Source organism: Salminus brasiliensis, chromosome 13 (genome assembly GCF_030463535.1).
Source record: "Salminus brasiliensis chromosome 13, fSalBra1.hap2, whole genome shotgun sequence".
In the NCBI taxonomy this organism is placed as follows: Eukaryota; Metazoa; Chordata; class Actinopteri; order Characiformes; family Bryconidae; genus Salminus; species Salminus brasiliensis.
In genome coordinates, this window is record NC_132890.1 from 7,441,366 (window position 1) to 7,466,371 (window position 25,006).

The 25,006-nt window shown below is 42.9% G+C and overlaps 1 protein-coding gene across 1 annotated transcript in view; it reads right to left on the reverse strand.

Moving 5' to 3' along the window:
* The window catches only part of cdh13 (cadherin 13, H-cadherin (heart)), a 487,795-nt gene that overhangs the window by 70,122 nt on the left and 392,667 nt on the right, over positions 1–25,006 (reverse strand). Inside the window, exons 9-10 of the mRNA XM_072694879.1 lie at positions 7,647–7,829; positions 6,672–6,925 (exon numbers count right to left, since the gene is read on the reverse strand). Of these exons, the coding sequence (XP_072550980.1) occupies positions 6,672–6,925; positions 7,647–7,829 (437 nt within the window). The remainder of the gene's footprint in view (positions 1–6,671; positions 6,926–7,646; positions 7,830–25,006) is intronic.

Below are 25,006 nucleotides of genomic sequence, written 5' to 3' on the forward strand. Positions count from 1 at the left end.
GGTTGTCCTTTCTTGCATGGAACGAGACCTGCCTGATGTTTCGGAGATGCTCTGAACCAGTCGTCCAGCAACAGCAGGATAAACTCTGTACTTGAATGAGCAGGTGTCCCAATACTTATGTGCATATGTTGTAGTTAGTTACATACCCAGCAGTTACTTACCCATTAAATACTAGGTTTTACCAGTCTGTGGAATACAGTACCTTTTTTTCTCTGCAGTTTGGAGGTATACAGCTGTATAAGCCCAGTCTCATCCAGGTCTTTCGTGATGTTTAGAAAGTTAAGATGAGTAATTCTGCCCTTATTCAGATTTGCTTTGCTCTTTATGTTTTTTTTAGACGTACTAGGCTAAAAATCCTAGTGATCAAAGTCATGCGAGTGGTTGGTGGAAGATTTAATGATTTACTTTAAATTCTTTTGTCGTTCGCCAGCTGTACTCGGTCAAAACCGATACCATCACGCAAGAGAAACGGGCCAAGACATCAGAGCGTCTGTCAGCTCATCTCAGAACACAACCTGACTCTGCTCTCTCTCGGTTTCTCACAGATTGCCTTTGATTGTCTTCATATGTGTGTTTAACAGTGAGAGAAAAAATTGTTGGCTGTTTAACTGTCAGATACAGTAAAAATAAAACCCCGAGTCTGTGCAAGGTAATTAGCATGATCACCAGAGGAATATGTCACAGTAATGAAAATCAACCTGAAAGTAGTTTTTAATGATTTTAAAGGTTGGAATCCAGGTATCAGTGCATTTCCACACATTGGAGGATGTGAATATAAGGTTCACTGCCTCTAGAGGCTGACACCAGATGGCTGTTCAGGTCAATATTAAATGCTATGTTAACATAAAGGTCACTATAAGAGTAGACAACCCAGACAGCAGATGATTCTGGGCAAAACGAGGCCCAATTAGGGCACTTACATGTAATGACAAGGGTATGGTGAGGCAAAAATGGCTAAGCTGTAGCAGCCACTTTAGCCCCTTAACACTCCAAGGCTTATTACACACTAAGGTTTATTACTTTGTAACTACACAGACTTCTGTACAAACTGGTGGGGCTATTCTTTGGTAATAGAGGTTTGTAATAACACTTTCGGACCACTGGCAGGCCATGGGGGTAATGGGGCTTCTGTACATGGAAATGACAAACTGTGAACCCCAAGCCCTCACGCCCTCAAGTCCTCTTTCAAAAAGACTTATATATCTATATTTACACCCCTAAAATTGGCATAAACCCGCCCACTAGCCAAAGCCCTTGCCAATACTTGAAAACTTTCAAAATGCAAAGGTGGTTTAAGGGAATATGGTGGGGTTGAGGCTGGAGGGAGACTGACATGGCTCCCTGTATAGTCCTTTCTTACTGACACTGCACTCTGAATAGTAGCGCTATCCAACTTCCAACAAACTTTGTTGACTTTAGCTTTATCGAACGTCTACAGGCTTGATAAACGACATCTGAGCTGTTTTATCTCAACCAAGGTCACATACTCCCTATTTATGCATCAAAGTACAACATATACTTAAATAAAAGGGGGTCGTGTGCAACCTAACATTTCTATTCTGGCCCAAAACTGGCCCAACTGGACACAGCTGTGGCATCGCTGTCATTCCACAGCGGTGATCTGAAGGAAAGCAGGCCAGAGCTGAGCCATGACTTGTTTGCTATCTGGGAAAAATGTTGACAATTCACCCTTTCAGGAGACAAAGAGAACAATACTTTAAGAGAGAATGTAATCCGGAATGGAGAGGAATAGAGGATTCCTTTCATAAAGATGGACGAGATGATGCGAACTGTGCCTGAAGACCTGGCTGTGCAGGTTACTGCGAATAAAGCTCCTGAAAGGTCCTGAAAGTGTTTGCCTGGCTGCTTTCGGTGGGTATATGGCTGCTGTTTTATCTCTCTCACACACACACACACAAAAGAAACGTAAGTGTACCTAGAAAAGTAAAACTGCCACGCACACATCATTCTCGCATTAACTTTGAAAAGCGCAAAAGACGCACTTCATGAATCGCGAAGTTCTCTTACATTCATTACTTATGTGCATCACACAGCGAATTCGTCCGTTTCGTTCCCGAAAGAGCTTACCTACACAAAACCGTCCCACACTCACGGCTGAAGATGTTATATTTAGTACTGATGAAGGACTCCGGCGAGTACGCGGCGAAGAGAAGGAATTCAATGGGAACTTGGGAGGAATTTAATGAGCACATACATAAACATACTGACGGAGATTATCCCAGTGCCCTTCTCGTCCTCTCCTCTCGTCCTTTTCTGCCTGTGTCCCTCCCCTTCATCTTCCCCCTCTCTGTGTCAATCTGTTGCTGTCCTCTCCCGCTCCCTGTAGCCTCAGGTGTAAGCTATGGCACTTCAAAGGCCTTTCACTGGCAAAGGGAGATCAAAAGAGGTGACGCTGCCACAGGCAGAGGACAGATTTACAGTAGGAATAAGCTGAAGAAGGAGGGATGGAAGGAACGAGAGAAAGAGAGGGAGAGAGAGGGAGGGAGAAGTGCACATCATCCGTCACGAGGAGTCTCAGAGTAAGGGCACAGATCCACTAGAATGATCCAGAACACATGATCACAGGAGCACACCGGGGTTCACACACACACGCTTAGCCAACAGTGCAAATCCAAGGAAACCACTTAAACTCCCCTGATCCAATGAAGCATAGAACAGCTTAAGGGTGGGCTACTTGGCAAAAACCTCGCGTCACAGTACTTGAAGGCACTTTCACAATCGGCACAGTACACGTGTATCGTGCTGTTTTTAAGCTTTTGAGGTTCTGTCTATGAAAAACGAGTACAATAACCATTAAAATGTTTGATTAGGTCACAAAAGGAACATCCTTGGTGGGCAGCCATAGCCCGAAGTGGGCTTGGGACTGGAAGGTTGCTGGTTTGATCCCCAGGACTGGCATTCATAGCTGAGATGCTCTTGACAACAGTTGAGAACTCCCAATTGCTCCCCAGGTGCCGAGGTGGCTAGATACCACCAAAGGTTGTGTGTTTGTACAGCACTGTTCACTGTCACGGACAGATAACGGAGAACAATTAACACAATTAATAACAATAGCTAAAATGATCAACCACACTGATATATATATATATATATATATATATATATATATATATATATATATATATATATATATATATTGTTTATTCCTGTAAAACAAAAAACAAAAAAACAATCGTATTAATAAAAAGCTGAGCAAATTGTTTCTGTTTGCTGTCATTTATAATTCTTATAAATAAAAGGAAACCAGAATGAACCAATATAAGAATCGGCCAGTCATATTTCCACATATTTATATATATATGCTATAATATGTGGCTTCCATGAGCTTTGCCACTGTACACCCCCAACTGCTCCCCAGGTGCTGAGATAGCTACCCACCATCAAAGGTTGTGTGTTTTTACTGACCTAATCACTCACAATGTGAGTGTGTGTGTGTGTTCACTGCCATGGATGGGTTAAATGCGGCGGTTGACTACTTTGGGGATGAAGGGTGCAATTAATTTATACAATATATACAAAAGCTTGTAATATATACATATATATTCCAAATTTTGTTACTGAGCAAAAATGCCTGAGAAATAATTCCTAAAAAAGGGACCAGATTCGAGTCAGAACACGTTCAAACATTCACCAAGAAATTTGCAATCGGTGCATCTCTATACTAAATACATATATAAATACATACTAAATACTAATGTTTGAGTATTGGCTGACACAAAAATGATATTTATGATATTTTTTCCTTGAAATCTATGAAGCTTTAAGGCTCAATTAAACCCAAAAAACAAGTTAAAATGTGAAAAAAGTGATTTATCCACTAAAAAAACACTTTGCTGGCCCAAACCTGTCTCATGCGCCCCCTAGAGGTAGTAAATTCAGTCCTGCTCTGTCTGTAACTTCGCCTCAATTGATGAAGAATTCTCCCCTCTATTACAGAGCAGTGGGTGCTGACCATCCAGATGTTGATGTTCTCCATTCCCGAACCGAGTCTGATTGGGTCTGTTCTTCCCTTTCCCACTTCCCACTAAATTCCACCTCCCTACGCTTATTATCGACCCCCCTAATGTGTATTTTTCTAAGGTGCTGAGAGGGTGGGAGACCTGCTGATATTGAAGGTGGATATTCTCTTTAAAGCGAGCTATTTTTAATTGAAGCACTTCAGTTAAGATGAGCATCTAAAAGTAGACTCATGCTCAGACTACTCAAACACTTTGTGTGTGTGTGTGTGTGTGTGTGTGTGCTGTTTCAGGCTAGATCCAGTGTAGCAGATCAGAATAGAATCAGTCTTTTTCCATGTGGTGTTCGATTCAGCATTTTCCCTCTGATATCCATCGATAACGACATCCAATCAGCTACGTGTTACACTGTAAAGCCTGCATTACTTACTGGATTAATCCTCACAAAACTCAGAAAGTTGGGATAACTTAAGGTGATTAAGCCAAATTACCACAAAGAAATAGTCGAGATACATACTGGGTCTGTCTTCCCGCCGCCTCACTCAATCATTGTGTATTAGATGAGTTCAGATAACTCATCAGGTTTTACAGTGTACCACGTAGTGTACGCATAGCATTCTGCACGCATAGCATTCTGGACAGAGGACATTTGTGCTGTTTCCTGCAGTGACAAAAAAGTCAGTAAAGCATTTCTGCATTGATTACTTATAAAATGGGATCTGATGCTTGTCTATAGCCATATAGAGAAGCATCGGACAGGATTAGTTTTACATGAGGAGGTGGAGCAACTGCAGGACGTCTGTAAAAATGTATGATCATAAATGTATGAAGTATAAGAAATCTGTTGCATAAATGACTGAGATGGGAGTGGCTACTCGATTTATAACCCACTTATAATAATACTAATGAGGTTCAGTAGGCTGGTAGGCTGTAGCTAAGCTACACAATGATTTGCCTAAAGCTTCCACAACCAAGTCCCTTGGTTTGTCTTCTGGATTTGACTGAGGTTTGCCACAGAGGTGTCCCCGAGGTATCTGTGCCATGATGAAACCTGCTTTGTTGCAGGATATGTTGGAATATTATGAGCTGATTCTTTAAGCTTGTGATCAGTTATAAGAATCGTTTCAGATCCAGTGTGCTGAAGTACCTAGACAAAACAACTGCACTGTCCTTGTCCTTAAGTCTGTGAGTCCTTGAGTCTGTGAGTCTTCTCAAATGTTAAAGAAGAAGCAGGACAAAGGGAAGAAGAGCACCAGAATCAAAACACTGCCGGAAAAAATGCTACTATTATACTAATGGCTATTCAGTAAAGAGCACCACTGTAAAGAGGGTAGTTTTAACCAACTGGCTTTCAAAATCCAGTCCCACTTCGACACTTCTACACTTCTACAGCATCGTTTCTCTGCTAAAGTGCTGGGAATCCTTTACAGCTTATGAAATTGCAGTAATCATAATTGAAACTGCCCATAACCTTGGGGTTCCACTTTGAGGGGATTTATGGTATAATGAATGTCATGCACAATAATCTGAATGTCCCTCTTATGTGTGTGTGTGTGTTTATGGTAAAAAGCTCCAACTTGTAAGGCCATTGCATGACACTGAAGACAGCAAATTTTACTGAAGCAGCTTGAAATGTCTGAATTTACAGGCTGATAGAATTGCGTACAGCTATCAAGCTGCTATTTGACTGTTAAACACTTAAGCCTTAAACCCACAATTCCTAGGCTTAAATGAATGGTCCGCCTCTATGTTTTTGGGGACAACCGCAGTAAAGGTAATAGTGCACTGAAATGATGGAATAATGACTTCACCACCTCACCCAGTAAACACAATGATTTTCAGACACTTCGGCATCGATCTGAGTGATTGCAGTGCTGGGAATTTGGTCAGTGGCCTACCATGCGTCCAGCCAATGAAACGACAGTTTGTGCAGATGGCGGAAATCTTTGATGCAGAGCAATGGGCTAACGTTTTCTTGGAGGAAACAGTAAGACTGTCAGCAGAAGGACAGTGAAAAATGGAGAGGTGAGAGTCGACAGATGGGGAGATGGCTGAGTAGCTGAAGCTGTGCTATCGCGCTTGCTCCAGCTTTGATTTGTTTGCAGTGTCATTGCAATCCACCTCGTCAAACTCCAAAGTGAACTTAACCGAGCAGACAATCCTCTCCCTCGGCCCAGAGAGCTTTTGAAGGTGAAACGTTGTTATTTTGCTTGTAAAGACGCCAAAAAAATAAACTGTTCTCATTTCATTTACTAGCTGCGTTTGTGCTTTTAGGACTGGCACTTGTATATTTATTACATGTGCATATACTTGTAATCGAAGTTGCATGAGTTTAAATGTGATCATAAACTCGCCGTATGGAAATTCTACAATTAAGCCCTTAACGCAGAAAGGCTTATCACACACTAAGGTAACTAAGGTGCTCAGTAACTACAGGGACTTCTGTCCAAACTGGGCTATTCTTGGGTAATAGAAGCTTGTTATAACACGTTAGTCAGCTTAGATGATAATTTGTTAGCTACAGATCCAGCAAACTCAGGGAAAGTCTCATGGAGTCTCATGGAACCAAACCAATGAAACAAAAGGTGAAAAAAGATTTGGGGCTTTGCAGAAAGATTCAGGCTCTAAGCTCTGTAAGCCCAGCCCTAATGCTGCTCATGCTTGAAGGATGTGTCTCATGCTCCATCGTCTTACCTTATGCTCTGGACCTGAAGGTAGTCTGGGTCGGTTGCATTGAGCATGGCCACAAAGCTGCCGACAGGGATATTCTCCCATTTAGTGACTATCAAAGGATCTGGGAAGAAGATAGGTCCCTCGTTGACGTCCTGAACTGTGATGTAGACGGTGGCTGTGGAGCTGGGGCCATAAAGGACGTCGGGCACTAGAGGATCCTCGTTTTCCACCTTTATCAGCAGAGTGTGAAACATACTGCTCTCATAATCTAGAGGCTGGAGAGGACAATTGGGGGGGGGGGGGTAAAAAAGACAATTGCATTCATTAATACACTGTAATTGGAGTAACTGTCTCTACAGTCCAGGAAAAGCTTTCTACTAGATACTGAAGCATTGCTGAACACAGCTCCACTGCTCCACAGATCAATGCTGGGGGGGCTTTATACCCCTCTAGCCCACAATAGGTTTATCTTTATTTGCTCCAGAGAGTCCTATTCTATTGACAGTGCTTCCCTACAGGGTCTAGACTAGTTGTGTGTGCGTGTGCATTTGCACATCTGTGTCAGCAATGGGTGCAACTTAAAGCAGCTGATTGCATTCATTAGAATGGGTGTCCGCAAACATTTGGACAGCATTGGTTGCAAAGTAACATGTATTCATTAAGTTGCATAGAGGTCACAGAAAAGCCTGAGGAAGGTTGCTGTAATAGCCACCAACCCTAGTCCTGGACATCTACCTTCCCGTGCAGCTTAGTCCCAATCAACCTCAACATCTGCCACACCTTCTCCAGTTAATTAATCCCTTCAGAAATCCTCCAGAGGCTGGAGATCAGATGTGTGGTATAAGAAGGCAGCAACTAAACTCTGCAGAAAAGCAGAACTTCAGGAGCAGGGTTGGTGACCACAGATGTACACTTCTGAGGGGGTTGAGGTTTAAAAGGTTAAAGAACCACTGTCTGAAGCTCACTAGCTTTACAAGCTGATATGAAGGCATGTACCTTAACCACAGACAGCATGCCCTCGTTGTTGTCCGGATTGGTGTGGATCTCAAAACTCTGGTTGGGATCTCCATTGATGATGGAATAGATAGCTCTCCACGCTCCAGTGGCAGGGTCATCTCGGTCATCCACGGTTAGGTTCAGCACCACGCCTGTAGAGCCTTCATCCACTAATGCCTGGAACTGCAACACAGGGCGGAAACAGAGCACATCAAGCTAAGTTAGTCTCTACTTGATGGGGTCTCCTAAAGTAAGATTAGGTAACACTGAAGCATTTTTAGCATAACTTTAAAACCAAAAAGTGTGAAGAAGGTTGCGGGAGATCTACCTTCCTGTGTGGCCAAGTTCCGACCACCTTTGGCTGAATGCATTGGCAGATGCATTAGTGCTATCTACAGTGTAATCTAAGGGGACCGTAAGGAAAGTAGATCTTCAGGAGCTGAGTTGGTGGCCACTGCTGTACAGTACTGACCCCTCAAATCACTCAAGCCCCATAAAAAATTGCATTGCAATACTGTATCGCTTCTCAAAAACACAGCATGCTTTTTTATTACCCAGATAACATGCTCATGTGGGGCCTGTATGGGTAGCTCATCCAGAACCTGGGAACCAGAAGGTTTTGTCCATGGGTTCCATGTTGGCCCCACATATGGATACCCACCATGGACAATAGTGGGACCAGGAGGGGTTAAACATGGGCGCCATCTGGGTTATTCATTCAGTCTGTGCCGCCATCTCTGGGTGTACGCTGGCATCTCTCTGATTCCTGTCTTTTCCTTATTTCTGTCCTGCCACCACGGCTGTCCTGTTTTAACTCTGCTGAGCCTGGCTGTTAGCTTTGCGGCTAACCTGCTCCAACCCTGCAGAGTCTGGCTGTTAGAATCATGGCTCCAACCCTTCTGAGCCCAGCTGTTAGCATCACGGCTCCAACCCATCTGAACCCTTGGAGCTAACCTGCCCCAACCCTGCAGATCCCGGCTGAAAACATCACAGCTATCCTGCTTCAAACTTACAAACAGTGTTTTAAATCAACATGCTGTTGGGTTTAATGCATAATTTAATGCATACAATTTATTTATAGACTTATATACAGAGAGTTTTTTTTGTGAAGGAATGTTTGGGCGGTCGCTTTCACCTGAACGCTGTGGACGTGCTCACAGTATTGCACAGTATTGATTGTAACCCCTGTATCCTGTATCCTGTAACCCTGTATCATAAGCAGGTTCCTCTCATTACAAATCCCTATTAAGGACAGACGAAAGAACCCCGTAATGTGGTTGGTGTGGTGCAATAGTTAACCCCACTACCCGCCAGTGAACTACCACACCATGTGGGAGGCCAGGGTTTGATTCCTGGCCTGGGTGACTATGCTGCGCTACAACAATAAGAGTCATTGGGCAAGACTCCTAACACTACACTGCTCGACCTCTGTAATATGAGTAACCCTGTAAGTCGCTCTGGATAAGAGTGTCAGCTAAATGCCAGAAATGTGAATGTTGAAGCTTAAGGGCCATTATAAAGGCCAAACATAATACCTGAGGCAAGACCAGCTAAAAATTGCTATACTAGAGACTGACCCAGGGGAAGTATTGGAGGTACTCAGAGCTTTAAATATCCAGCCCAGCCGCTCTCAGACAGAAAGCATTAAGCTCTGTTTGTTCTGACAGACACATCTCCCAAACACTATTGAGTGTTACATGAGCACAGCATTAGACAGAGACAGTGTCTGCTCCCCCTATGTCCTTCACACAAGCAAACACACCCAAACACACGCACTCCGACTGTATTTTTTTACTCCAAAAAGCCCTGGCTTGGATCACTGCAGAATTGACCATGGAGGAGCTTGTAGCACACCAACGTACGCCAGCTCCTCCTATAAGTGCTACCAAGGCTAAAACAAAGCGAGGCAATCCGTTATTGCTCCCCCTAAATCTGTTCCGCCTTCAATAATGAAAGAAACGCTGAGCAAATCTACCTGAGGCGGTGTCTTCTCTGAGGGAGATCTAAAGCTTAACTCTGTGTAAAACAACTCTTGCTCTGTTTTCCCCATCTCTTTTTTTTCCCTTTAAAAGACACACTAATCTCAGTAGTCCTTCCTCAATCCGCCCCAATGTCACAGAGCTGTTTCAGGAGATGAAGTGTTCCTGGCAGGGCCAGATGAGTTCTGTTCCTCATCAGTCCCACCATCATTTCTGGTCAACAGTGTGTGAAGTGAACACGACCTCTTGGGCGCCAGGTTGCGTATCCTCGCTGCGGTCAGTGCAGAGCGGCCTGCCCTGATGTAGAGGACATGCATAAGCTGCCTGTCAAAAAATGACTGGGGTAAAAAAATAAAATCAAATAAAGGTTTTTATGCTAATGTGACTTTGCAATATATATATATAACTGCATCCTGTCATGTTCCAGCATTTTCAGAACATTAATGAAGAACCACCATATGCTATCCTCTTTTGTGACGTGAGTGCTCATCAGTACTGAAACCTTTCGGCTGTTTAAATATGTTTCAATCTGTGCTTTTAACAACAGTTTGGGGAAGGAAACTGCCATCATTATTTAGGTAAGAACTGATCTTCAGAGGAAGGAAGGTGCTTTGATGAACATGAACAATTCCTGTGCCAAGCAGTGCTGCTTGTTAACTGTAGACTGCGGTCAGGGGTGTTGGAAAGGCTGTACCTAAAGGTGCTGTATACGATTCAATTAAGTACACAGCGAATGCCTCCTCAAAGTTTGCTAGCTCCTCGGTCTGTTTGTGCTTTGGAAAAAAGTCTGGCCTGTCTCTGTACATAGGAAACAACAAAAAAGTGAAGTTGGTCGAGCCACACAAGATTATTCCAGCCAATCTGCAGCAGGGGGCGTTCATGCTTGTACACATATCGCATACCATAATACCACCGTAAAATTTAGAGTGGCTCGGCCGACTAATGTGTTAGCACTATGGCACAGGGGTTGCAAGTTCGAATCCCGAGCAATGCTGCTTTGCCATCAGCGGTCGGAGTCAGAGAGAGCACAATAGACTGTGTTCTCTCCAGGTGGGTAGATGGCACTGTCTTCCCTCATCACTCTACATGGCACAGGCATCTGTTGGGCTGAGCTGGGATATGACGACAAATCAGGCAGGTTCTGTCATGCTTGTATTTGTAAGTCCAGGCTTAGATAAGCTAGCTAGCAAGCTAAACACCAAAGCACAGACCGTTAAATTAGCCATTTTCATCAGAAACATCGTAATTCTGAAATACCGTCCTCATTTAGAGATACCATCAACATTATTAAATACCTCCATATACGGTATTTACAGTAAGCAGTAAGGAAACATGGCTGAGACATAGTCAAAGAGGAAAAGATCTGACAGACAGAAGCTAGAGGGGTATAAAGCGCCCCAACATTGAGCTCTACAATGATGGCGCTTCATCCAATATCTTTGGGATGATCTGGGGGGTTGAGGATGTGGTGGGGTGGAGATCATTCAACATACTGACCTCAAAAACGCCCCAGAATCTAGCAGAAAGGCTTCCTCGACACAGCTACTCCAGCAAAAACAGGATCAACTGAATTGTGAACACCCTCGATTTCGAAGAATCAAAATTGAGCAGGTGTCCCAATACTTTTGTCCATATAGTGTAGCTAAGCATATGTCAGGAAGCATATGCAGGGTCCAGGGGGGGAGCTTCTGCTGGGCTACGCTATAGGGGGGTTGCTAAGGGGTGGCTAAAGTGGACACTTCTGCTGTCTCTTCAGCTTCAGTGCTTACCGTAAAGAATTTAGACCTCCAGGCTATGGGGGACCAACATCAGCACTGCTCAATACACTCCACCCCCCCCCCCCACACACACACACACTCTCTCTCTTTTTGATTTTCTCCAGAAGCAACAATTTATTTTCTCATTGCCAATTTCCTGACCTTTTATTGTAGCACGTTTTCAATCAGATCCATATCAGCTATGCAGTGTTCTGTGAAGTAAAGAGCATTGTGAGCAGCCAGAGGGGCATTACCACAGCCAGCGCTACCGATTCTGTCACTCAGCTGTTAAAAGCACTTTTATTACACAGTATCATTTATTATATAGCAGCAGTGCAGGTTAAGAGTTAACACTCAGGGACAGAAAGCTGAGCGCTATCAGCCAGCATTAAACAGCAGCATTATGGGCTACAGCAAGAGCAAGAGGCACCCATTTCAATGTAGCTGAGTATAAATGCCACTTCAAGTATGACATGGCCTTTAGTCACTCCTTTTGCACACTCGACTGACCTGATACCGAACCCAAGAGAAGGAAAGAGAGGCCGTGGCTACAGTGCTTATTCTCTAGGGGAACCAACCAGCGGTTCTGTGTTTTACATTGCTACATAACAGACGCAGCAGGCTGCTGACAGATGTTAGCGTATTTTTAGAGTTTCCTCAGTTACAATACAGTACCTTATCAACGTCACACATTAGCAAGTCTGTGATTTGTGATCTGCATACGCTCGTCTCTTTGCAACATGCACTGTGCTCTCAGAAGTGCATAACGGAATCTCTCCAGCTTACTGCACTGTGAAATGAACTCGCCCTCCCACATCATTCGCTCCACAGTGCATGGTAAGAGCGCAGTGTCAAGGGTCTAAGAGGCTGTTAGTTATGGTCACTTAATACTAAGTACCAAGAATACCAAGCCATAGAATGCATTTACTGAGTATTTTAAGGTATTTCTTTGACATACAAATGGTAAGTGCGTGACCTCATTGGGTTGGGGTGAAGATGCTCAGATTAGCTTTTAGCCTTGCCCACAATCACTCCCCCAGGTTAGCTTAAGCTTTATCAAGCCCGGCTGGTAAAAAGAAATGAGTCAATACTTTCCCTTCTAATGTGAGTTTAGCTCCAACTCTGTTCAGCTGAAGAGAAAAGAGATGGTAACAGCTAGCGCCGACTAGTGGTAGCTTTTAGCCTAGTGTGAATCCCTGTTTGCTCCTCTTAGATTTCGCTTCATCTCTTGCAATGTTTGAGTTCTCCTACAGCAGACACTGGTGCAAGAAAAGCTGTGGTCACAAGGTCTAGGTCACGTCGCAACCCATATTCCCATAGCTAACAGAGTCTAGAGGTCATGAGCTGCTCTCCAGTATCAGCAAATCGGTATTCTCCGGAAGTCGCCGTCAAGTTTTACTGATTCTCCAGCTCTGTCTAGGGCTTTCTCTCTGGTGGGCTGGGTTTAAGTACATCTAGTGGGTGATAATTAAAGAAATAAAGTTTTTTTTTTTTTTGGGGGGGGGGGGGGGTGGATTGGTGCTGGATTTTCTTTCAAAGGTGAAACAACAGTGTCCAACAAGTCAGTTCCATGTACTGAACTTCTATTAGTCAACTATGCCAAGGAAAATACAGATTGACATTCTAGGACCCCTTTAAGGAGAGCACCCCCTCATTCCCAGCCAACCCAAATATACTATACGGACAACAGTATTGGGACACCTGCTCATTTATTGCTTCAAGGGGCATAGTTTATCCTTCTTTTGTTGGAGTAACAGTCTCTACTGTCCAGGGAAGAAGGCTTTCCACTAGATTTTGGAGAATTGCAGTGGCCATCCAGCCCAACCTGCTGGAAGATTGCCCGCTGATGTCCCCTCTACCTGCGTCAGACCTGCTGCCACCTACCAGTCCGACCATCAGGCCCCCTCTCCCACCACCACCCATACCAGACCAGCGGCACACCCTCCTACCGCTGCTACCTGTTTAATGACCATGTTAAAACCTAAATGGACTCGTAACTATCTGTTGTATCTGTTTTTTATCAATAACGTTTAAATAGTTCTGATCAGAGGAGGATGGGTCGGGTCGGGTCCCCCTTGTGAGTATTGGTTCCTCCCAAGGTTTCTTCCTCCAGCTCTTAGGGAGTTTTTCCTTGCCACTGTCGCCGTTGGCTGCTCACTGGGGGTCTTTGATCCTTCATGTCTTATGTCACTTCTTTTTTGTCCCTGTCTTTTACTAATTACTAATTATGTAAAGCTGCTTTGTGACCGCAACAGTTGTAAAAAGCGATATACAAATAAATTTGACTTGACTTGACTTGATAGTGAGGATTTGATTGCATTCAGCAACAAGAGTATTTGTGAGATCATGATGTTGGATGACCTCAACTCATCCCAAGAGTATTGAATGGAGCATCAACCATCATTCCAGAGAACACAGTTCCACTGCTCCACAGCTCAATGCTGGGGGGCTTTATACCCCTCTAGCCCATGCTTGGCATTAGGCATGCTGCTTTTGAACATGTACAGAGTGAACAGTGTATGATAGTGTCAAACTAATGGTGCTGCTCATTCATTTTCCCAAAGCGTGTTTAATCAGGACTGCCAACTCTCAGGAATCCACACACAGCCAAAGGAAATGTCAAGGTGCCCTCAAACTGATGTAGCAACAAAACCCAAAAATCAGCAAATGATTTGCCCACAGGTCACTCTATGGGTAAGTACTTTCAGAATTTTCTGAATTGTGTGGTACAGTTTCTTATTAGACTGAAAGGGATTTTTCAGTTCAGTTCAATTTATTTGATTGAATAGTGCCTTTCATTACGAACGTTGGCACAAAGCAGCTTTGCAGAAGCCGGGTCCTTTTTTGAGCAAGCCAAAAGCGGCAGAGGCTAGGAAAAAATCCCCCAGTGCTCTGTAGAAGATGTAGAAGCCTGGTTAGGTCAATTGAGAACATTCTGCACATCTCTCCACTTGAGAACTTCAGAAGCCTGCTCTCCACGTTTTCTTAAAAAGCAAAGCTACAGGGAGAGATAGAGCCTGAGTGTGAAGAGATTCCGCTGCAGGCCATGCGTTGATTACCTCAGTCCCCCACATTACTTCTGCTCTGATTAGGCATCAGCTTCTACAGCAGGCCCTGCAGCTTCTCCCACACTCAGCACTTCCTCCCTGCTGCTCAGCGTCCTACACACACACTGAGCTGGAACCAGGAACCATTCAAGCAACAAGCAGGGGGATGCGCTCCGTTCCGAAACAGAAAGTAAAGGGAAAAGCTACCGACACGACCATGACACAAGCCAAAGCCTTGAAATGCGTACCGTCAAATAGTCAACTGCTTAAAAAGAACCAGACTCGTGCACGTCCCCGGGTTTGGAAGGGCACACGAGGGCCCATAGTGGAGCTGCACACTAGACAAAAGCACACAGTCCCACATTTCTCCAGATCGCTGTCCGGTCGCGTTTCATTTAATCATCTGGGGCACTGAAGCGGTCAGATGGATGTATTCAATCTTTGTGGGCAGTTGATACTGAGCCCCTGCCATGCCACTGATAAGACCCCAATTCCTCTGAGTGCACAAAGCAACCAGCGGTGTGAGATACTGGGGAAAACTGTCAGGCTCACTGCAGTGCTGTACGGAGAGAAAGAATCATGCCCAGTGACCTCTTGGACAGAGAGAGTGAGCAGTGCGATACAGGACCACACAATGACAGTACAGTACAGTAGGAGGTGTTGAAAGAACATCACTGACCTGTAACAGTGTGTGTATTCGGCTGAATACATGCAAAGGCACATATGAACATGATGAACATCTACTGCACCTTACTGTGCAAACTAAAACCTCAGTGCCTGCTGCCACCAAATCTTGCTGCAGGTCTAATGTAGTCTAATGCAGTTTTTGACCACCTTCCTCCTCAAGGATTCTGGTAATGTGCTTCTCCTGTCATGATGCCCCCTGTGTGAAGCCAACACTCAGACACAAACACACAATAATGAATGCCACTATTATTACTGTTACCATATTATTATTATTATTATTATTATTATTATTCACATTGTACTATGATTATGGCTATGGCTATGGTTTGGGTTTGGGTTTGGGTTAGGGTTTGGGTAAGGGTTAATGCTAAGCTTAAGGTTAAAGTTAATGTTAGGTTAGGTTTAGGTTAGGTTTAGGGTTGAAATTGGTTTAGGTGTAGTAGGTTAAGTTTATGTTTAGGTGTAGGTTAAGTTAGGTTAAGTTTAGGCAAGGTTTAGGTTAGAATTAGCTTTAGGTGTGGGTTAGGTTAGGTTTAGGTTTAGGTTTAGGTGTAGGTTAGTTAAGTTTAGGTTAGGCTTAGGTATAATATGTTAAGTTTAGGGTAGAATTAGGTTTAGGTGTAGGTTAAGTTAAGTTTGGGTTAAGTTTAGATTTAGGTTTAGGTGTAGGTTAGGTTAGGTTAAGTTTAGGTTAGATTTAGGTTAGAATTAGGTTTAGGTGTAGATTAGGTTAGGTTTACATGTAGGTTAAAATAAGTTTGGGTTAGGTTTAGGTTTAGGTGTAGGTTAGGTTAAGTTTAGGTTGGAATTAGGTTTAGGTGTAGGTTAGGTTAAGTTTAGGTTAGGTTTACGTTAGATGTAGGTTTAGATGTAGGTTAGGTTAAGTTTAGGTTGGAATTAGGTTTAGGTTAGGTTAGGTGTAGGTTAGGTATATGTTTAGGTTAGGTTAAGTTTAGGTTAGGTGTACGTTAGGTTAAGTTTCAGTTAAGTTTAGGTTTAGGTTTAGGTTAGTTTTATGTTTAGGTTAGGTTAAGTTTAGGTTAGGTTTATGTTTAGGTTAGGTTAAGTTTAGGTTAAGTTTCGGTAAGGTTTAGGTTACAATTAACACAGCTAGTGTTTTCTCTAAGGGTATGAGGTTCTCACATCTCACTGGTGGAGGATCAAACATCAAATGATCTTTTTTTTAATGGGGTTGTAGAAAGAAATAATTGATAATGAAATATCGCAATATTACGATTTGGTTGTTTTGTTTAAACCCCCGACTTCAAGACAGCAGATCCTGTTCTGGTTGGATACAGAAGGTAAAGTTCTCTTTTTCAGATGTTATGTAAATGATGGTGTGTTTTTTTATACTATGTCAGTTTAGCTAAAACATTGCAGTATACTGACATATAACCCCTATCTCGTCATGCGTATGTGGGGAATGATGGGTTTGGGAAGCTCCAGGAATGATTTTCATTGACGCTAATAAACGTATGGTACATTAATAACACTCTACACAGTGAGCTTGCTTTTTTTCCCCACGTTGCAATAAATCTACCTCCTGCCACTCGCAATAAGAGCCGGGCACACTGTAACCTTTTTAAAGCAACGCCCTCAGACTGAATTAAAACCAGGCGGTGGAGTGTTTTCCCTGGATAAATGGATTCCAGACAATAACAAGCCCTCTATGAAGACTATTGGAGTGGAGGCTTATAGTGTTCTGGGCTGTGAGTGTGTATGTGTTGGTGTGTGTAATGTAGGGCCTCAGGTCAAGGTGTATGTGTGTGTGTGTGTGTAAATAACAACAAAGGCAATGTATTGTACAGTAGTATACACTCCCTACACAGTCTCTCTCTCTCTCTCTCTCTCTCTCTCTCTCTCTTTGTCGCAGACAGATCAGTGCAAGTCTCAGACAGGTCGAGGGGTTCTTCATCAGTCGTGTCAAGCCCCTCCAGTTGCTCCACTGTCACATCAGAGCCTTCCTCATGCTATATTCAGAGAGAACTCCCTTTGCCCACTCCAGCCTCTGCCTCAAAAGGCAGACAACTAACCTGAGCCTCAGCTGAGAAGTAATAAGAGCCCCCCCGCTCCAGGCTATGCCCGTTAAGAGAGAAGATAGCAGGAATTCTCCCAGAATCTAAACTGCTGGAGCCAAAAAAACAGAGAAGGCTTTGCAAACATGGAAAGCAAACAGCCTCTCATCACTACACTAGATAATATGGAGACCCGGCAAAAGTCCTCCTAGGCTTTTAGAAATAAAGGTTCCTAAATTATTCTTGCCTTCAGCTGACAGGATCCATCAAACTGTGCCAAGCAGAACAACATCTGTTTGTCCTGAAAAACATGGTGGTTGGAGTTTCTGTTTGACGTCTGATCAGAACTACTAATCAATACATTGCTTCCTCTCCTATTGGTCTACATGGTTGCCTATGGCGCTGAGTGATGGAGACAGTAATTTGCAGTAATTTGATAGACCTTTACATTATGTGGAGCTTCATATAAATGTCCTCAATCCAGCAAGATACATTATTGGAGGTTTTTTTAAAGAAACAAAAATGCACACTATAAGGACAAAAGCATTTGGGACACCTGTTAATTCATTTCTTCTGAGATTAAGGGTATTAGAGGTTGTTAGATGAACACTATCCAACCTCTACACCCCAACTCATCCCCAACTCATTCTACTGGATGGAGCAGCATCACAGTTCCACTGCTCCACAACTCAATGCTAGGCCTGGCATTAAGCATGGTGCCAATAGGTTCATTCTTATCCGATCCAGTCCAGTCCAGTCCTATTCTATTGGCAATACTTCTCTACAGGGACTAGACAAGATGTGAGTCAACAATGGGTGCAACTTAAAGTAGCTGAATGCATTCGTTAGAAAGGGTGTCCACAAACATTTGGACATGAAGTGTATTTTCTATGGCAGTGCTGCAAAGAACCCATTTCTTACCCATGTGAGAATGTGGTCTAATAAAGTCTAGATTAGCTTGTCAGAGTCAGAAGCCAAGCAGAAACATCAAGCACAGTGGTAACCATAACGACAAACAAAGGCTACATAAACACTACAAATTCACATAGGAATACAACAGTGATATGCAAAGAACAACAAATCAACACCAGTACAGTGCAATACAGGTCGGGGGGGGGGGGGGGGACGACTCACAATTATAGGCAAACACAATTTAACTAAACAGATTATTAATCAATTATTAACATCCACATTGCAGGCTAGAAAAAGTAAGTGACCCTCTGAGTTAATGAATTTTCCATGAGCTAATGGGCAAAAGGGGTTTTGTATAGGGAGATGAGATTGGACTTGTGGGTTCCTCACATGTGCTTTGTTTATTCAGTAAAGGCACGCCAAGCCTGGTTACTGATAAATCAGTTATTTTCAACAAAGACTGCTTAGTGAGAACCATGCCTGCCATGCATTGATGTAAACAGCTTTCAGAAGACATCAGAAGAAGCTTCACACAGATGCATGAAATTGGAAAAGCCTATAAAAGCATTGCTAATGGCCTGTACATCAATCCACAGTAAGACATACTGTCAACAAATGGAGAAAATGTAGCACTGTTGCTACTCTCTCTAGGAATGAGTGGCCTGTTAAGATCACCTCAAAGGCATAACAGGCAATCATGAAAGACAGAAGAAAGACCACAAAGGTAACAGCAAAAGACCTACAGAGGACTCTACAAACTGCAAACACCTTTGTTTAAGTAACCACTATTAGAAAACTACCAAACAAGAATAGTGTCCATGGCAGGACACCATTGTGGAAGCTGCTGCTGGCCAAGATCATCTAGATGTTCCACAAATGTGGAAGTACAGTATTTCCAATAAATTCAGAACTCAGAACTGTATTTGGATAAAAAAGAGCTTGTACTGTGATGTACTGTGATGGGCACAATTACTCGTACCATTACACCCCTATTATATGGTATACACAACAAAGACCAAGACACAGGTGAGGACGGTGACTGCAAGGTGATACAACAGGCTAACCGAAGCAGGTCTTAGGTGATACCGTAACGTCACCAAACTTTAATTCTATTCTTCAATACTGCAAGCATTTATACATACCAATAATATTAAATTCTGGGTCTCAAACACTAAAACTAGGCTATTTCTGTTTACTAAGACATCAGGCAGACTTGTGAGATGTCTTCATAGTTAGTAATGAGTACATAGGACAGATGGTCTTCATAAAAAGTGTCTCCGAGTTATCACTGGCGCTCTTTAATTGGGAGTTTATGGCAGACAATGCCAGTAATGAGAGCAATGAATGTTAGGAACAAATGAGTCATTAGAGGCACTTTAGGCTGGTAGACAGGGATAAAATTAGATTAGATTAGCCTTTTCTCATCCTCCTCAAAGAACAGTGCTCGTCTTTCATTGCTCTGCTGCTATGTAGCGTCTAGCGCTGACTCATACGGACATGGAAAGGTTAGCTCAACCAAAGCACACCTCTGTGAGAGCTATGTAGACTAACAGAGGTCAAACAAGTTTACTAAACTTAATGGAAGGGTCAGTGAGGTTAACACGATTACCATCACGGAGAGCACCACAAGGAACCTCAGTTCAGGTCAGGCTTTTTTTAACAAGGCCAGCAGAAACACTTTTGGAGAAAAGTGCTGATCTAGGACCAGTGGATTCTGGAGCATGCCCTATTTTACACATGGAAGTGATGTTGACGAAGGATTTTTTTTTCATAGGTCACTGAAGCAAGAGGAAAATTCTGCATTTCTTGGTTGAAACTGTTTATATCTCTGTGATAGACAGTAATGATGGGTCAAAGTCCTCAGGATTCTTACTTGATCAATTCAATAGAATTCATTATCAAAATGTAGATAATCATAATCTCATAATTAGATTTTTTTACCCAAAGTTGCTCCTCAATTTTAGATGAATACTCTCTCATGTATCTCATGTAATGCCCCCAACACTGGGAAGGTGAGGACTGACACATGCCTTTTTTGACATACTGCTGCCGATGCAAACCTACCAGGCCGGGTACCCAGCTCTGATGCATCGAATAGCAGGAGCCCGTGCCGGCACATGGACAAAGAACAAAGTATCTGGAGGAAGGTTTTATGGTCCAAGAAGACCAAGATTGCGTTGTTTGGTCACAGGTATTTTTGATCAGAGGTATTTTTGGATGAGTAAGGTGAGGCAATAAAGCCCAAAACATTACGCCAGCTGGTAAGCATGGTGGTGGTAGTATCATGTTTGTTTTGCTGCCAGTGGAACTGCTACATTGCACAGTGGATTGCATAACAAAGAACAAAGACTACCTCAAATCCTTCAGCATGACCTCAAACCACCAGCTTAGACAGTGTTCCAGGCTCGGTCAAATACCCATCGCCGAATTCTGCCAGAAGCTTGATGGCAACAACCAAAACTTGCAAAGGAACATTTAACCAAGCTTTAGAGATGTGTGGGTGTACGGAAACATTACATGAGGGTGAACGTGAACGTTCCTGAAAACCTTCACAAGGTTATTCAAGGTTCTTCACGAGGTTTTCTCAAACATCTCCTTTACAAAGATGCTTCTTTATGGAAGCAACACTGGTTCTGCTTCAGTATCACCTAAATAATCTTTTGTAGGACCTGCATCTTTAAGAGTGTAAGGTGCTTTGGGTGAACCATGCCATTCTGACAATCTCATTCAGAAACAAACACTCTCATAATTCACATGTCTGGCTTTGGATACTGCTGTAGATACTGCAGTGATCTACTTACAGTATTTCTGAAAGAACTTACTGAACTCCACAGACTGCTGCCTTTTTTTCAGTGCCGTTCAGCTGTTGATTTGAAAGCCTGTGCATCATATAACATATAAATAGTGAAGAGCTACAAATAAAAACACAAGTGAACAAAACCCTCCGAAAAAGGAAAAAGCAGTGATGACTAATGCAGACTGAGAACGGGAACGGGAAGATGTTTTGGTAAACAATTTAGACCTAGGACTTGCAAAATAAGCCACAGAGGGATTTGCATATATGAGGAATGTGTTCGGCAAATAACCTGTGGTGGTGTGTATTCATCACAGAATGGAAAAGCTCATCAATCCCGCCAACTATAAACATAAATGCACATTAATGCACACTAATGCCTACTCATTATGCTTGTGTAATTTCTCCTGCAGATTTAATGTGGGGTTGTGTAATATTATTCAGAATGTTTCCCTTCTTGATATGCCTCTTATGCCATATTAGGCATGTTCCTGATTTAATGCACTTTGCGTAATCGCTATTAAAACTTATTTGAAAACCATGAGGCTGGTTTATTATGTTGGCTTTGATTAGCTATAATATGAGCCAATTTTTAGCCCTTTTGTGTCCCTTTTCATCTGACGTCCTGCAGCTCTTCCACTCCGTCTGCGACTATATTTTAAACAGACTCACAGTCTCACAGCCTTGCTAGGTGAAACAGCATCCATCGCTCACTGACTGCAATACTGCCATGGACTCTACAAGTCCTCTCCACAAGGCATCCTGTGGTATCAGGCACCGAGACATTAGCAGCAGATGCTTTAAGTCCTGTAACTTGTGAGGTGGGGTCTCCATGGATCACATTAATGAGCTTAAAGTGTCCATGACCCTGTCCATGGTTCACCAGTTGGACTTGCCTGATGATTTGGAGATGTTCCGACCCAGCTGTCTAGCTCCAGGACATTAACAGCCATAACATTAAGACCACTAACATGTGATGTTAAAAACACTGATTGTCTTTATCTACAGTGGCATCTCTCAAAAGGATGGGATATAATAGATCTGAGCCTGCCCCTATCATCAAGCATAATGTATATCATCCCATGAGGGAAGCCACTGTAGATAAAGATAATCAATGTTTTTCACTTCACCTGTCAGTGGTGTTAATGTTATGGCTGTTAATGTCCTCCAGCTCTGTGAGGTGGGGTCTCCATGGATCACATCAATGAGCCTACGGTGTCCATGACCCTGTCCATGAGCACTTTTGGGAAGTTCTGATTACTGCATACTGGAAACACACCTTCCTGATGTTTTGGAGATGTTCTGAACCAGTCGTCTAGCTGTAGGACAACAATCAATGTTTTTCACTTTACCTGTCAGTGGTGTTAATGTTTTGGCTGTTAATGTCCTCCAGCTCTTCCACTCCATCTGCGACTACATTTTAACCAGCAGTCTCACGGCCTTGCTGAGTGAAACAGCATCCGTCACTCATTGACTGCGATATTGAAACCAGACATCCTGCCTTTGCAAGTTCACTTCCACCACTCGTGAATGGCATACGGCAGAGCTGAGATTTTAACCTCAGCAAGAAGACTGTGCACTGCCTACTTAACGGAGAAAAGACAACAACAGATATTTTCCCAATGAAATATATTATACCAGAAAGTTTAAGGGCATGGGAAGCAGACACTGGATTTTAAAGTAGCACCCATTGACTGGTTAATGAAAGCCTGCTGAATAAAGGAGAACTCTTCAAAGCCAGAGCAGAGAGGAGCTGCAGCTCTCGTCAGAAAGCGCCAGGTCCTGAAGGACACAACAAGATGCTGAATAATCTTCTCAAGTGGAAGCAGAGAAGTGATGGTTCAGACATCATCTATGATGACATGAGAGCGCATGGTCATAGAGCTTATGGACCGTCATTAAAATGAATAAAAGATCAAAGACGAGCTGGCAAAGCCTCTTTTCAGAGCTCCCAGTGCCATTCGTTCTCTTTCAGGGTTCAAGGGCTACCATTGTTGGTCACCGCATTACAAGTAATGAGAGCAATTGAGTCCAATATCTCGGCTGGTCACTCAGAAACTAGTAAACATGCATGACTCATGGAGTGTACCTCCATGAACCTGATGACCAGATTTTTTTTTCTGTCCTTTTCTCAGCAGAAAGCTTCAGAGCTTGACAGACGAGCTGTTTTGGATAGCCAACAATGTAATATAATGCTCACAATGTTAAGGATGTCCAGGCCGAATTCATTTGGATCAGCATCAGGGCCACCTGAGGCATCATTAAATGTATTGGTCTGCTACTAAACCTACTTTTTATCTTTTATTAAAGTGATGTTCTTTACTTGATATTTACCAACCCAAAAAAATGTTTATTGAAATATATACTGGAATATATATATATATATATATATATATATATATATATATATATATATATATATATACATATTTAAAACTGTATTTTTACTTTTATTACACAACAAGCCTGCTTTTCTTATTCTTTTCTCTGGAAAAAAGAAGAACAAGAACAAGCACCTACTGATATAATACACACTCTGAATGCGCTTGCCCACAATCTCTGGAAGAAAAAAAACATAGTGCATCCAACAAGAACAAAACATGCATCTTTTAAATAAAAATGGACAGAGAGCACTGATTCTACACCCTGATCTATTTTACTACGTGAAGTGGGAACATGCATTTCCCGGAACTTCTCAGTGGGTAGGTTTTAACCAGTAAAATAACTCCGGTACAGTTCCGCTATGACGGCAGAATGCAGGCCAAAGCCCAATTGCAGCAGTGAGGAACATTTTCAGAAGATAAAAGTGGTCTGCAGTATGGAACTATTGTATAGCAGTGCTATTTGTAGTGGCAGTGTTACGACTGAGTGTAGGCTGGTCATGTTTTATCTAAACAACAGATCAAGAACTAAAGTATCCTAAAGTGTCCTGCTTTGCTACTTTGTGCTGTGCTACTTTTAGGCTAAAACCATAGTTTCCTAGCTGATAAAGGGTTGCAACAGTATGAGATTTTCACAGTATCATAACTGTCTCAGAAAATATCACAGTTTTTAGTGTTACTGTGCGTATTTGACAATAAAATGACTATACATTGACCCATAAAGGAATAAAAACAAGGGTTCATCTTGGTTGAACTAAAATATTTACTATAGTTGGAAACAATCTATTAATGGAATTTTATATAACATGTTTTCAAAAAAATGTTCATTTCACAGTACACCTAACAACAGCATAGATACTCTATAGATTATTGTCTAGTCATGTCTAAAGGCCTACCAACCTTGTATTACAAGTTGCATTACAAGTAATAAAAGGAACAAACAGGCCAATAAGAAAGCGACAAACATGACAACCTTATTGTCGGCAAGCCCTTGAGCCCAGCTCACAGACTGTTTTGGCAACTGACAAGGTCTGCTGTTCATCAAAACAGTCCTTTTCTTTCGAGGCTGAAAATGGTTCTTTCACAACATCACTCCCATGAACCCCCTTTTGGCACCTTTATTTGAACTGAGCATGACCTCAACAAATTCAGACAACCTTACTTGACGCCATTCTATCGAGCCTGGCTCACACGCTCATTTGGCTAACCAATAACGTCTCAACAAGCGCGTCCAATCAATGCGTCTCACCGACGGTTGCCCGGAATTTACTCAGGCCGTGATGCAGAGCTGTAGCCATCATTGTTAATGTCATTAGCATTTTGATGGAGCGAGATTCCCGCTGTCACTGCAGGGGAGAGCCGCAGCTTGGATTAGCTGTCACTCTCCTGGAGTGACAGCAACGATAAGCAGGATCAGTGCTCCTGCACACACACACACACACACACACGTTCAGAAACGGGTTCGTTCGGAAACGAGGTGGCGGTTATCGTGAGGTGCCAGCGGGTGGATGGGCACCCGCATACCCCCTGCAGCAAAGCAGCACAAGCCTCTGGCCTCCCTCTCTCATCGGCCCACGGCCCACAGCCCAAACAGGGGAGAGCGAGGACCAGGCAGGAGCAAGGGAAAGCAGAGATAATGGAGGGAGGACAGATAGGTTTGGCATTATCCTAATAATATTATCGCTCAGGGACTCCGCTACACTGCCCATGGTCGGAATTATCACTGTGTAGAGACTCATTTTCCTGTCATCCACTGCACATATTTGTTTTCCAAGGAAGAGGAATGTT